At 47.6% G+C, this 15,633-nt stretch overlaps 1 protein-coding gene across 2 annotated transcripts in view; it reads right to left on the bottom strand.

Moving 5' to 3' along the window:
* The window catches only part of TMEM266 (transmembrane protein 266), a 125,880-nt gene that overhangs the window by 55,512 nt on the left and 54,735 nt on the right, over window positions 1-15,633 (bottom strand). For both annotated transcript variants that reach the window (XM_011282990.4, XM_045058980.1), the window contains exon 3: window positions 14,442-14,630. In XM_011282990.4, the coding sequence (XP_011281292.1) occupies window positions 14,442-14,630 (189 nt within the window). The remainder of the gene's footprint in view (window positions 1-14,441; window positions 14,631-15,633) is intronic.

The raw sequence follows: 15,633 nt of genomic DNA, 5'->3' as shown, positions 1-15,633 counted from the left end.
GGGGAAGGTCTGGGAGTCAGATGAATGCCAGTACCCACCACGTTGCTACAGAGGCACTGTCATCAAAACAGGCAACAACCCTCGGACAGCTTACACTTGAGTGGGTGAGAGAGTCAAACAACAAACATAACAAATTATGTTTGTAAATTATGTGGTTTACTATAGGTGGTAGGTACTGTAGGGGAAATACAGAGCATAAAGGGTGACACTTCAGATAAGGCGGTCAGCATAGGCTGCACTGAGAAAGTGACATTTGAGAAAGAGTTGGAGGGAGTGATATCCGGGGACATGGTGGAAATGTACACTAAACAGCGACTCTTCATGGTAAAATTCTACTCAGCCCCAAAGAACGTCTGACAGAATAAACACCAGAACAGGAGCCAGGAGTTGGGCTGAGTGGAGACATCCTCCTTCAGTGCAGAGGGTGGTTTACCAAACCCCACCTAGGGCAGACGCTGCAGGCATTTCTACAGTCCTTGGTGCAATGCACATGGTTCCCAAAGAACCCCAAGGCAGCTGCAGAACGAAGCCTGTGCCCCACTGCTCTAATCCTGTTCTTCCACTCTATGCCAGCTCCACAGTCCCCTCACACTTGCTTTCAACTACCAGTCCTTCAGCCAGGCCCACCTGGGAGTGACTTCACGAAGCCCCAATTTTGCACAGGTTCAAGAGGTACAATTTGCATCATGGTGTATGTGAACCCCAGGACCCCAGGGTAATACACAGGGAGATGGACTGGACTAAAGATGGAGGGAAGCCAACCTCTAAAAGAAAGGGACAGAGTATCTGATGTAGAGCAGATGCCTTGGGGCCCAGAGGCTGGAATCTGCACTGTGGTCAGTGGTCCTTAACATTGGCTGCATCCTAGGACCACCGAGAGCTTTAACAATTCCAGTGCCCAGATCACACATCAGACCACTTAAACCACAACCTCTGGGTTGAGACCCAGGCCTCAGAATGTTTTGATCTCCTTAGGGGGTTCCAATGTGCGGCTGAGATTGAGAACCACTGCCCTAGGTCTCCAGGGATCAGCAGCATCAGCATCATCTGGGAGCTGGTTAGAAATGCAGAATCTTGGGCCTTCTCCGTGCCCTCTGAATAAGGGTCTGCATTTCAGTGAGATCCCAAGTGATCTAGGTGAGAACTGCTTTGAACTTAGCAAGAGGTAACAGGTATTTCAGGAGATGGATGGAGCACAGCAAGGGGAGTCTGGGAGCAAAAGAGATGAGACAATGAAGGCAAGCAGGTGCCAACCCAGGCCCAGGGAGTGGTGAGGCAGGCGGGTCCTCTGGAGGGGCACCAGCTCAGGGGAAGCAGGTGGCAGGGACACTCACTGAGACTGAGTGCGTGCATTTGTTTTTTTTTTAATTAAAAAAAATTTTTTTTAACGTTTATTTATTTTTGAGACAGAGAGAGACAGAGCATGAACGGGGGAGGGTCAGAGAGAGGGAGACACAGAATCCAAAACAGGCTCCAGGCTCTGAGCTGTCAGCACAGAGCTTGACGCGGGGCTCGAACTCATGGACCGTGAGATCATGACCTGAGCCAAAGTCGGCCGCTTAACGGACTGAGCCACCCAGGCGCCCCTGACTGTGTGCATTTGGGGGCGAGGAGTGGGGGGCGGTGGGGAGTGCCAAGGCCTTCCTTGGCCATGGATGTGAGGCTGAAGCCTGAATCCAAGAAGGCTCTGGGCTTCTAGCTCCTTGAAGAGCAGGACCATGGATTCCAAGCCTCCAGGACAGAGGATGGGTTGAAGCAGCAGACTTTCTGGCTGAGGGATTGTTTGGAAATTCCAGCCTGCTAATAAAATTCCTGTGAAATTCAAATGACTCAGACATTCCTAAGAGACTGTGTTTTAGCAGAAAAATAGAATGTGTCCAGTTTCGAAATACTCTTGAGTGGTTAAATAATGACTCAAGGAGCTTAATGGGCCAGAAGGGAAATCAGCATTGACTTGTTAATTAGAGAAGATACTTCCTTCAGCATCCAGCCCAATCAAGGCCCTGGCGCTGGTTCTCAAGATGGTGTTATCCCTGGAATTGTCACTAGAGGGCAGGCGTCTCCCAATTTCATATCTTGGTACAGCAACAGCAAAGGGACAGCTCCAGGAGGCAGGATTGGGCTGCCAAAGTCTGTAAATACCAACAACCAGATGGCATCTCCTGGCAGGTAGGCAGGTGTTCTACCGTGGGTTCCGCTAGTTCCTGAGGCCTCAGAGAAATCCTGGGTGGGAGGGGAGGCTGGGTACCTTTGCTGCTTCTGCTTTATATTCTTAGTTACCTTGATAACACGTTTGAGAGAATAACTTCTAGAAAATTAAAAAGAGCTTTGGCAAATTTCTGATGTACTTTTCATGTGAGGTAAGGCCACGGGGGTGGCCAGAAGCAGGCATCTCCAGGTCACTGCTCCATCAGGCAGCATTCCCAAGCCTGGCACTGGAACAGCCCCTTTCTGAGAGGTGAAGCAGAAATACAAGTGCCAGGATAGCAAGGGCTCTTTGCTCCTGTGGGGAGTGGCCTCTCCTGCCCTGGCAATCCACTAAGCAATTGGGCCACCGTGACTGCCAGGCTGGTGTGGCTGGGAAGATGCACGATAGGAGAAGGGGCAGTGGCTAGAGTCTGGGGAATGTGGAGAACCTTCAAATTGTTCAAAAAAGGTGCTCACAGGCAGTGGAGAGGCATGGTGTCCCCAGAGGAGGTAGCAGGCTACAGAAAAACCTATTTCCCTGTAGGCAGCCAGACCAGATGGCCTTGTCAGTCCTACATTGTGATTTTCATCCCATCAAATCTCCAAAGAAAGGAGCTGAGGGAGGGGGTGGAGTGAGTCAGAGGCCTGTCTGGTAATGGGAGTGGAATGAAGTCTGGAGCACTGGGATTCCCTACCTGCCCCTAAATGCTGACCTTGGGAGGCACTGCTAGATCTGAACCTCAGAACCCTTCTAAGCTGCAGAGCTCTCTGACAATAGATGAAAATTTTGGCCCTATGCCTGGAAAATGCATGAAACCACAACACTGTGCATAACATTTAAGGGGTGCATGGACCTTCTGGATCTCACTGATGATCTCACTGATTAAAGGATACCTGGGTTCCAGGTTCAAACTCTGAGTCCCCTCCTGGCCCCAAGTGCTCCAATTCTGTGATGCTGAACATCTGGGGCTGGATGTCGCAGACTTGGTGGCGGTGCCAAATGTCCACAGAACATCCCATGGCCCCACTTTACTCGTCTTTACTGTATTTATTCCAGATGATTAAAACACTGTCAGTGAAAGCCATGAGGCTGACTTTAATCCAACCTCTGGCATTGACCTATGCTTGATTCTTACTGATTTAACAAACACTTATACAGCATTTACTATGAAACAGGAGCTTTTCTGAGCACTTTACAAATGTTAACTCAGCTAGTTGTTTTAAGGCAATTCTTTCCATTTTTTTCGCTGTTAATGAATGGTGGGGGAAGCTAGACTTTTCCACCAATTGGGTTGGGCCACAACTGGAATTTCCAAATCACGGCCCCATGACTGACTGAACTCTGAGTGTATTCTTTGAGCCTTAGTTTCCTAATCCCCCAAATAGGAGTATTATCTTCCTTTGCAGGCTTGTTGTTCTAAAATATTAAAAATAACATATGTAAAGCCCATAACATAGTGCTCACTACATGCCTATAATACGTATCTACTATGATGATGATTTACGTATGTGGGCATTAGAAAAGGGGTTAATTATCTAAATAAGGGAAGTCTTGACATTCATTCCATTCCATGCATGGTTATTATGTGCCCCCTAAATGTCACTGTATTAGGTGATAAGCACATGAGAGTGGACATGGCCTTCATCCTCACAGAGCCTGAAGCCTTGTAAATGAATTCTGACTAAGGAGTGAGCTCCTAGTACTAGTCCACTCTGAAAAGCAAAACAAATAAAGGGAGAAAAGAAACAGGAGAGGGAATGAGCTCACACACATAGGACTTCTCCAAAGAGACAAATATCCACTAGTGATGATAACTCCATGCCCACAGGGATACCTTTTTGCTAAATATCTGAAATGGTTTTTGGGGCTTCTTTCTCTCCCAGGGAGAACCAGAACAACAGGAAAAGCACTGTCTGGCATCCTCTTTGTTCCTGTATCCAATTCCAGGAGGCAAACCACAGCGGTGCACACAGACCCAGAAATATGAGCACATAAATCTACTTCGTGTAACAGGAACTCTCAGGTTGGAGGTGAGAGATGACTGTCTTAGCCATTTGTGGGAACTAAAGAAATTGGTTTCCATACTGGCAGCTTCAGTTCTGCAATCAGAGCTAAAGGTTAGCCCCATTGCCTTGGGGAAGAGAGGGCGGCATGCAGCTGGGGTCAAATGCAATCTGACATTTGCTTGTCCAAGAATCTCAGATTTCTTGCATCCTCTGAAAGGCCAACTCTGGGAAAGACAGCAGGGTGTGGCAGTAAGAGCTTGAGGCTGGGTGGTAGGAGCCATCACCTACCTTGGTGAGTCACAAAACCCCCCCTCTGGGGATACAAAGGCCCACACACACCATGGACTGGCTGCTCCTACCTGGGGGGACCAAGGGTGTTGTCCACATACATTTGAAGGGTTGCTACAGAGTTCACCCTGACTTATTAGGCAGTGGGGTGCTGTTGGACCAAGTGGCTATAAAGGCCTCCTACCTCAAGAGTCCTCAATTCTCAAAACTGGCCACAAATCTGAGACTCTCCTTTTGTCATGCTTTGCAGTAGGGATGCCTGGGTAAGCTTCCTAACCAGATGGGAACCAGTGGGCTATAGTTTTCCAATTCTCTCTCCAGCTCTTTGGTTCTGAGCTGAGCCAACCACACTGCCCCTTCTTCTATTTGGCCAAAGTGTGGGTTCCAGGTGCCTCCACAGATGACTGAGGACCCCCCAACACCATAAATGCAGCTCACTTTCCCTGGGGAACTTGTCCTCGGGCTTAACACTTTGCCAATTCCAGGCAGCTCTCACGCATTGGGTAAAGGTGGTCAGAGGCACTCTGACACCACCTAGTGGTAGCCTGCAGCCGTATACACTGCACCTGTCAGAGGCCGTGTGGATGGGCGGTTTATTTTGCTGAGAAATAATAAATCTGTGGATTTATTGCCTTAACCAAAGAAAAATCTTTGAGGTTTTTGGACTACCGGAAAGAAGCTAACCTGGAAAATTTCGCCAGGAAATTTTTTTAATCTTAATTAAACCTTTATTGCTTGGCTGGGGCATCAAGAAGAACCTGCCTGGAAGCCTTAGCCTACTAAAAATATAAAGGGTCCCAGGTCACAGGGCTTGGGGTCCAGCTGGTATGCCACAGGAAGAAGTGGTGTTTCATTACAGACAAATCTTACTGACATCACAAAAATGGATTAATGAAGCTCCTTTCAAACTTTTTTCTCCTTGGGGGAAAAATGATACAAAAGACTTTGCCAGCCAAGTGAAGATACAGAACTTCTAGACTGCATTTGCAAGGTCATGGCAGGGATGAACCTGCCTTTTAGCCCTGAACTCCAAAAGGCTTTTCCTTCTTCTAAAAGGACACTAAAATTGTACTAGGTGGAGTTGCCATGTTCTGAGGCATATCTGATTTATTTTCTCTAGGATGACTTTGTGAAGGGTGTGTGGAATTTCCGAGGTGGGCCAGCCACAGATCACAGCCTTGCATTCTGGGGTCTGAGAAACCTAGTGCCTCCCTTGTGGCTTATCCTTGACCCCACAGAGGTCTGGGAGACAGCCCCTAATTCTCTCCAAACAGAACTGGCTTCCACTTCTCTTCATCCCTATCTTAACACAGCCCCATCCATTCACTCACTCATTCATTCAACTCATTCCTTCTTTCCATCAACACTGTCTCTGTTCCAGGCTCAAAGGATCTGATCCTTGCCCTGAGGGAGCACATGATCCAGCACTGGAGGCAGACTGGTGAGCGGACGAGCAGAGTCCAGTGTCAAGAGTGTTGAGATAAAGGGAGATAAAGGGCTAGTGGTACACAGAGATGAGGCCCTACCTTGGGTGGGGTGGGGCACAGAGGAGGAGGAGGAGGTGGTCCTTGAATGAGATAGTGTAAGGAGAAATGAGAGTATTTTGGGCTGTGGTTTAGTAGGTTCCTCCCCTTCCCCTTTGCTTCCAGCTTGGTTTGCTGGCATATCTAAAATTAGTTTAGTTCTTATTTAAAGATGTTGCTATATTGGACCTGTCTCCCCACCACCACCCCCCCCCCCACCTCCAGTCTGACATCTGAAAAACCATCCCTGGCACCTATTATGTTTTTTTTCCTCTGACTGAAGTTCTGACAGAAATGTGCCAATGGCATCATCTTTAAGTAATAACATCCCTTTCTGTCTACCCATCCTTCCTCCAAGCTTCTGATGTCAGGACTTTAGCCCTGACCTCTCACATTAGACCTTTTAGAAGCCTAAAATATAAATAATTACAAAAGACTGAGTATCTTTCATTACTTTATTTTTATATTTTTGACAAAGACTATCCCATCATGTCTCATGACTCTCTCTGCACCCTCTTTCCACCAAAAAGATGGACAGCACTATCTTTCTTTGTGGCCACAGAGTCTCCTCTGTAAAACGGGGGTGAACAACTCTTGCCTTGTACTGCCTTCCTCAACACATTCTATCACCATCATCTCCCTAGGGTGGAGACTCTGGGATTCTCTGAATTTTCTCTTTTGTGGCCTCTTGTCCAGCCCAGACTCTGTAATCCAACCAGGACTTCAATGTAGTGTACCTGATTATAGAAGGTAGAACTTCCAGTCTACAACATGAGGTAGCCTCTTGCAAACCTAGTTTCCCTCTTCCAAAAGTGGACAGTTGGTTCGCTGAGAAGCAATTCTGTGCCTCACTTCTGCATCATTGAATGGGGTTATGTCCGATGCCAAAGAATGAGAACCAGGTAAAGGAGGCTTTGGTTACATGGAAACATAAGCACTATTCACCAGGATGACAAACACAAGTCAAAACTGCATCAAGTGAAAGAATCAAGTTGACTAAGTTATAGAAGAAACAGTCTAAGAAGGCAGACATGTTCCTAGATCTTTCCCAAATGATGGTAAGAAAAGCTGAAGAGGGGCACCTGGGTGGCTCAGTCAGTTGGGCGTCCGACTTCGGCTCAGGTCATGATCTCACAGTTAGTGAGTTTGAGTTCCGCATCAGGCTCTGTGCTGACAGGTCAGAGCCTGGAGCCTGTTTCAGATTCTGCGTCTCCTCTCTCTCTCTGCCCCTCCCCCGCTCACACTCTGTCTCTGTATCCCTCAAAAATAAGTAAACCTTAAAAAAATTAAAAAAAAAAAAAGAAAAGCTGAAGAAAAGATCTAATTCTGGATCAAAGGCTATGAATGGAGACTTGGCTCTCTTAATGGCTGTGGTAACTAGGGTGATTCTCCAATATCCATCCCACTTCCACCCCAGTAGGTAACAGCAATGTGTTTTGGGAAATGATACAGTTCAAGTGGTGGGTCTGACTGGCCAACACATTTTCCCATATCCTTTGTGACCCAATTCCAGCCAATGAGACATGAAGAGAGAGCAGGTAAAGGTTTCTGGGAAAGTTCTTTGTTGCTCTTAAAAGGGAATAATGGGCAGTCATTGTCTCTTACCAGACATGAATGAGGAAGGCAGGCAGCCCTCTCACAAACTGAAGGAAACCTTACAGCGTGAGAATGAAATCAACACTGTTGGCAACAGAATGGAGAGATGGAAGGAATCTGGTCCTTGTTGATGCTGTTCAGACTCTGGAACTGTGCTCCAAGTTACATGGGCTAATGAAAGTCCTCATTATTGAGTATGAGATGGGCTTTCCTTTGTATGCAGTTCACAGCAGCTGGCTGATAGTCACTGATCCTTTGTGAGAAGGGTGGTATAATGAAGAGATATTAAGGCAGCAGAAATTTATAGGACCCGGAGATGGCAGAACATGAGGGATGAGGGCAAAGGAACTGAGCTGCTCCCCCAGGTTATTGATGTAGTACACCATTGTGACCAGCTCAGGTGGGTTTCAGACATGCTCAGATACCTTCTCTGTTCCCCTTCTTCCTGTCTCCTGAGTGTTTACATCTGTGGACATACATGAAGACTTTTTTTTTTTTTTAAGTTTATTTATTTATTTTGGGAGAGAGAGAAAGACAGCTAGCGAGCTGGAGAGGGGCAGAGACAGAGGGAGAGAGAGAATCCCAAGCAGGTTCTGCACTGTCAGCGCAGAGCCTGACAAAGGACTCAAACTCACGAACGGTGAGATCATGACCTGAGCCGACACCAAGAGTTGGACGCTTGACTGGCTGAACCACCCAGGTGTCCCAAGGTTTGTGTTTTATCACTACTGAAGGATGAGGCACTGGTCAGGGAAGGAAGAGGCAGGGAGGGAAAGATTGATGACACAGTGGCAGGATGTGGCAGTGTGGCCCTTTGCACTGGATTGGATACTTGGTGGTAAAGAAGCAAAGGTCAGAAGCACATGGGACCAGAGCTGTGGCCACAAGCAGAGCCACTTCTGGGTTCACTGCTAGTAGAGTACAGTCTGGGGGTGGGTGGGAGGGTGGCTTTTCTTCCTCACCTGGCATGGAGCGCACACTGCATGGGTACCCTGTGGCCTTGTGGTTTCTGAAGTCCCTGAACTGGGCACAAGCATTTCCACAATGGATACTGTTGATGGCAGTGGGTTCATAGGCAGTGGACATGGATGAGAGGAAGCCAGGGGAGGAGGAAGGACACAAATTCCAGTGGTGACCACACACCTGACTAGCTGCATGGAGCTTTGGTGTCTTGGAAACCACTGGCTCCAGGTGAGGCAGCAAGGAGGCTCAGAGTCTCTCTAAATGAGCCAAAATGCACATGTAGCTCATTCTGGTGGTAATGGGTTGCGGAGGCCAGGCAGCTAGGTACATGGATTGGAGCCATAGAAAATACATTTTGGGAAAAGACAGTTCAGTTTCAGGCTGAACTGGTTGTGGTTCCTCAGGCTGGACACGAGTGCTCTTAATGAAAGGGCTATTTTTAGCAATGACTTGTATGGGGACAAGTTTGTGACCAACTCAGAAGAATAGATTATTCCACAGATACTTGTTAGGATTCTGAGGTGTGTTTAGGATCCCTGTGAAGACATCCAGGAAGCAGTTGGATATAAGCCAGTAGTTTGAGAGAGAGAGATCTATACTAGAGACATGGCTTTGAAAGTATAAGTTGAGGGGTGCCTGGGTGGCTCAGTCAGCTGAGCGTCCGACTTCAGCTCAGGTCATGATCTCATGGTTTGTGAGTTGGAGTCCTGCATCAGGTTCTGTGCTGACAGCTCAAAGCCTGGAGCCTGCTTTGGATTCTGTGTCTCCCTCTCTCTCTGCTCCTCCCCCACTCACTCTCTGTCTCTCTTTCAAAAATAAATAAACATTAAAAAAAAAAAAAGTACAAGTTGAAAAATACTAAGTTATGGGACTGTATGGAAGTATCCAGTGTGTAGAATTAGTAGAGACAGAATGACCAAAGACAGAAAATGAAGAGCTCCAACACTGAGGAACCAAGCAGAGAAAAAACAATTTTTAAAAGGCTTAGAAGGAAGAGCCAGAGGGACAGGAAGAAAATCAGGAGCTGGCATAGCAGCTGACACAGGGAGGCTGTGATTTAAGAGGGAGGGGTGGCTGACAACTTCAAATGCTGGGCAGAAGATAGCATAAGGATTCCAGCAAAACACAGGCCATCAATGACCCTGAGGAGAATAGTTGTCACAGCACAGATGAGGCTGAAGCTGGATTGAAGTAGTCTCAGGAATGACTGGGAGGAGAAAGGGGACACGGCAAGTGCAGATGAGGCTTTCAAGAAGTCTGGCCACAAAGAGGAAGAGAGAGAGGGTGGCAGCTAACAGGAGACGAGCAATCAAGGGAGAATGTGAGAGACCCATGTGCATGCCGAGTCAGAGTGAGGATGCAACTGATGGAACCACATTCAGGACAAGGTGGGAGGGGAAGGGAATCAGAGCTCAGAGATGAGACAGGCCCCAGAAGGAGCGGGGAGGACTGAGGGGGTGGGGTGCAGCCCCACTGGAACTGTTTCTACTTTCATAGCAGGAGCAGAGGAGGTCATCTGCTGGGGGCAACAGGGAATTTGAGGAAAATGGAAACAATCTGAAATAACCACTGGGGACCAGGAGCGGCAGCTAGCCAGGACCACAGAGGAACACTGTAGGGCAGAACCAAGAAAGAGAGACTAGAGACATTGAGTCTGAGGAGGTGCTATTATGGATCGAATGTCTGTGTCCCCCCCAAATTTTATGTTGAAGTCCTAACCCCTCAATGTGATGGTATTTGAAGGTGGGGCCTCTGGGAGGTGCTTAGGCAAGGTCAGGGTGGGAATAATGCCCTTATAAGAAGAGGAAGAGACCAGAGCTCACACTCTCCCTTTACTCACATATAATGAGGAAAGGCCATATAAGGACAGTGAAAGAAGGTGGCCATCTACAACCCAAAGAGTCCTCGCCGGCCCTGTTGGCACCTTGGTCAAAGACTTCTACCTCCCAGAACTGTGAGAAAATAACATTTTTAACGTTTAAGCCACCCAGTCTATGGTCTTTTGTTATGGTAGCCTTAGCTGACTAAGGTGCCGATCTGGACAGATGTCTGATTTTCCTCCCTGAACCGTCAGCAGCCTGGGTGTAGAAATGAAGAGAGTAGACAGTGGGTAGCTGTGTAGTCTGGGCTCTGCTAGGCAGATACGTAAGGACAAAGGGCTCTTAGGAAAGTCAAGGAGCTTGATGGAGATGGGGCTTTTCCCCACTGACTGTCTCCTGTACAGTCCCTGCTCCTTCTTCACAGGGCTTTCCTGGGCAAAAGGGAAAGTGGACTTAAAAGCACCCCAACAAGTTAAAGGTATCTGAGAGTGTAGCCTCGCAAGGCATGTTAACCACAGTCACAACTGTGATGTTATAAAGGGATAGGTGACAAACAGAAGCCCAATACTGCGAGTCTGAGTCAGGAGCCAAGAGATGAAGCTCTATTTCAGACTCTGTTGCTGTGTGACCGTGGGCAACACACGGGCGTCCCAGGGCGTCCAGGACGTACTGGACTCTGGACTCTGGAATATTAGAATATTTAGAATAGATGCTTTCTAAGGTCTTTTTCAGCTCTAACATTTTCATATTCTGGGTAATATAAAAGCATTGAAATATTGCTAAGTTCAAAAGAAGTGAATGGTGGGGCAGCTGGGTCACTAGGCACTTTCCTGCTGGGGTCCCTGAGATCTCTTCATTTCCTACAAACAAGATTCACGTCTCTATATAACACTGCCTGTAGCAGTGTTAAGAAAGAGACAAGTACAAAATGGAGTCACCTTTGCTAAGCCCCACATCAGCAAACTGAAACTTAATACTTAGCCTAATTGTAGCTTCAGCCTCTCCCAGGAATGTAACCTTTAACCAGTCAACCTGGAATTACCTGCACCGGTAATCTTCCTGACAGACACCCCCCTCGAGCCACCCCCCATCCCCTGAAGGAAGGTGGCTTTGCCCGAAACAATCCACTCTTTCCTAGAATAACTTCCTTGCCCTGACTCCTGCCTATACAAGCCTTTCATTTTACACAGCTCCTCAGACCTCCTTTCTATCTGCTAGATGGGGATGGCACTTGATTTGTGAATTGCTGAATAAAGCCACTTAGATCTTCAAATTTACTCAGCTGAATTTTGTTTTTTTAACCGTAGAAAGAGGTGTTTTTGATGAGACTTACATCAAACCTTTTTGAAGGCTGACCTGAACTGTAGGTAGTGTTATTTTGCAGCGTTTCAGAAAGGGCCAGGTTGCAAATTTTGGGGAAACCCCAGGAAATGCAGCAAGAGCCAAGAAGCCTTGTGAAGAGAGGCCTGTCCCCTCTGCAGTATGCTTTTGTTTCTCTTCCTCTTCCTCTGGCTTCTGCCCTGTGCCTGCTCTTCCTTCCTCTGGGAAGCCCTCTGGCTGCCAATGGAGCGCCTCACTGAGAGCTCCAGCAGCTAGGCAAATCCCTCCCAAGCCGCTTCCTATTTACCCAACAGGAGTGGCTTTCCAGGGCACACCTGGAGGCTCAAATCAAATCAAGAGCCTCCCTGCCTTGCGGGCACTTCATTTGTATTCTCCCTAATCAGAAGAAACCCTGCAGAGGCCTAGTTCAGGAGCCAGTGGAATGAGAAAGCAGAACTCCTGCCCTCTCTGGTGCATGGGAGGGAGTGGCACACGCCCTGTACAGTGTGCCCATAGGCTGCATGTGTGGAAATTGCCCTGAACCTGAATCCTTGGAGGCTTTCCCGGTTCTTTCCCCACCTTCTGACTGTAAACTTGAAAAAAAGGGCCTAACACTGGCTCCGGCTGGGTGAGAAAGGAGTCCCTGGTGATAAGGGAGCAGAAGGCAAACAAGCAAGGCCCACCCCCGCCCCCAGATGGGATATGTGTGACATTCCTCAGGTACTCCTGGCTGCCCAAGAACAAAGGAAAGGAAAGAAAACAAATGGTTAGCTGATAAGAGATCACAGTCATACAGTACCTGTGTCTCCATCGGTTTACAAATGTCTTAGTAAATTACAAGAAAAAGGCAATCTTATCTATAGCCTAATCTCCAGAAACCTACAGACTCAGTTTCCTGGAGCCCCTAATATCACCCTCCCCTCCACAGTGATGTGGGGAACAAAGTCAAGAAGGAAATGGCAGGTGAAATTAAATTTCCTTATAACCTGCAGCCCATTGACAAATACTTGAGGCAAATACAGAGTATAACATTTCTCTAGGAACCCCCTTCCCTCCTAATGTTAATGCCTTACTAGGGGGAAAACAACCTTAGCTTGACAATAGCAAAGCCCCTGGCATCTTACGAGTCTTCTTTAGCATATCAAAGTACTTCTGGAGGCCTCCCTTTTGTCTTTACCTCCCCCAGCTCCATAGTATATAACCAGTCTCTCCTGAGGACCCAGAGCAGCTCTTTCTGCCTCCTGGTCCTGTCCCACTGCTTTAATAAAATCACCTTTTTGCACCAAAGACATCTTCAAGAATTCTTTCTTGGCTGTCAGCTCCAAACCCCCACCAGCATTCCAAAACCTCACCATTGGGAAAGACTGGAACCTGTTATCAGGCTGCACTCCTACTTTTGGCCACCAGACTGCAGTGATATGCATGATGACCAGGGAAGGACCTAGTTTACAGGCCCCAGTGAAAATGCATGGCTCTTTGTTCAATAACTATTAATTTCAAGGCTGCAGCAGTAAAACATTAAACTAAAGATAGGGCCTTTGCAACTGCACAGGTCACATGAGAATGAGGCTGGCCCTGGCTGGGGCTCGAGGACCTGGAGATCCAGGAGAAGCCAGCCCTGCCATCAGATGGGTGCTGACAGTGCTCGGGATTAGTCTGTCACCACTGATAGTCATCCCTTGGCCATCTCCCACCTGCTTGCCTGTCCTTCTCCCCCAGTGTCCTGCTGACTCTATGCACAATACTTAGAGAAAATTATATTTTCAGAGAAAGCCACTAGGGTACAGTTTTTGAAAAAGGTGCATGGTTTCACAATTGTTAGGAAATTTCTCTCGGGAAGTGGGAGAGCCTCTCTGGGAAACAAGCACAGAAAATCCAAGGTCTGCAAATTTAACTTTAGCTAAGCCCTCTCACTTACTTCTAAAATAACCCAGCAACCTTTCATTTTTATATTCAAAGCAGCCAGCATGTTCCAAAATATGTACAGACACCTGAGAAAGAAGAGTGGCCCAGAAGTGGCTCCCAAGGTCCTGGTCGATGTTTAAAATCCTGTATCTGAGAACAGGGTGGGGCTGGGAAAAGTCTGACCTGCCCTGAGACCCCAGGACATGTTGTTCCTACCCTTCAGGTTCCCCCAGGTAAAAGGAAAAGTTAATTGGGGAACAAAGGCATTCAATCTGCTTTGAATCTAACCACTCCTTTGAATCAAGGACTAGCATATCCTGCAAGTCCTCCCAGAAAAGGGAGCAGGAAAGTCCACAAAGCTCCTAGCTAAATGGTGCTACATTCCCTTACACACTCACATGTTACTGCATGCAGAATGCTTTCTTCCCAGCCTCTTCCCTGGTGAGAGTTGGCTGATAGAGGAGAGCAAGTCCAAGTCCACCCACTATGGGCTCTGTGACCTTGGGCCAGTCCCTAATCCTTATGGGTCTCCTGATTCCCAAGTGTACAGAGGAGGTTGGATGGGCCACTAAGGAGCAATTCAGTCCTGAAACAATTTTATGAATGTCTGAGTCCCAAGTAAATGTCATATTAGAGGTTGTCTAGCAGCGACAGGTATTTTCTGTACCTAAAACATTTTTCTGTGGAAGCAATGCCTGAGGAGAAAAAGAGCTCGGGTGGCAGATGTGAACCTGGGGTCTCTAATCTCTGTGCTGCTTCATTGGAGGTACCCATGGATTATGGGGGTTATGCAAAACAGACTTCTTAGCTATTCAACAGCCCCAGCACCTACCCTTCTCTTTGGTAATCTTCGTCCAGATTTGACAGGAGCTGAGAGCCCGCCGTGGAGAGGTCGACTGCAGCCAGGGGCAGATCACGATAGGCAAAGTTCACCAGCTGCACGGGAGCAATGCTCTTGGTTTCTTCGTCTACTTGTTGGGAGATGATCTCAACTTCAGAAATTCCTCCTTCTATGGCAGGCCTGAGTTGGGGAGAAGGGCGACAGTCAACCCTTAAGAACAAAATAATTTTTCTACTCTCCAAGGAAAGGAGGAGGAAATGCATCAGAATGTATGCTGTGCTGGTGGAGAGTGGGGAAGCTTGAGGTCACCATTCTTACACACTGGCCACCTAAGGGACTGGACTGAAGCCCCATTCTCCTCTACCAGTTGGGGAACAGTGGAAGAATGGAAAGAGGAATTGCTCAGATCTAAAAATATGAGCAATGGAGGCAGGAGCCTTATCAATGGGGCTAAAGACCCAGATGGAAATTCTGCCAACCAGAAAAACCAGGGCTTAGACCTTTAGGATTTTTGGTCCCTAGAGTTTATATCGGAGTAATATATTCTTGTAAACTGTCTCCTGAGTTTCTGTGTACAAGTCCTTTGAAATGTTTCTACCATCTATACCACAATAGAGAAGAGAGGTTTCTGTTCATGACTGGATGTACTGCTGGTGGTCGTGGAGCCCACCTGGAGAGACAGAGTGAGCCTTGGACAGTGAGGACAGCAGGAACCAGCTGTCACTGGGTGCCACTCCCTTCTTACTTGAACTGGTCCTACTACTCTCTCCTTTTAAGGTTGAGAGTAGGAAATGGAGGCCACTTGATCAAACATCTGTGGAGTTATCGGTCTCCTATGTCATTGTCAGGCTAGGGCACTGCAAATAACTGAACTCTGGCATTACAGGGCTTCTCATCCAGGGGCAGTATCCCCTCCCAACCTACCAGGGGATTTCTGGCAATTTGTGGAAATTTTGGCTGCCACACTGACCACAGGAGGTCACTATTGACCTAAGTAGGAGTGGACATTACACATCCTCTGCCCAAACACCAAGAGACACCCTGTGGAGAGATGCTGGGCTGGATCATTTTGCTTTAACTTCCTGGGGTGCCATCTTTGCTCCCCCAACACACTCCTGACCCCATCTTATCCTGTAGAATCTGAGGGGCTGGGTCTTATGCCTCGGGCCAAACAATGAAGGTC

This window comes from Felis catus, chromosome B3 (assembly GCF_018350175.1).
Source record: "Felis catus isolate Fca126 chromosome B3, F.catus_Fca126_mat1.0, whole genome shotgun sequence".
Classification (NCBI taxonomy): domain Eukaryota; kingdom Metazoa; phylum Chordata; class Mammalia; order Carnivora; family Felidae; genus Felis; species Felis catus.
Note: the sequence above shows the minus strand (reverse complement) of the source record. Positions and strands in the feature narration are given on the sequence as shown.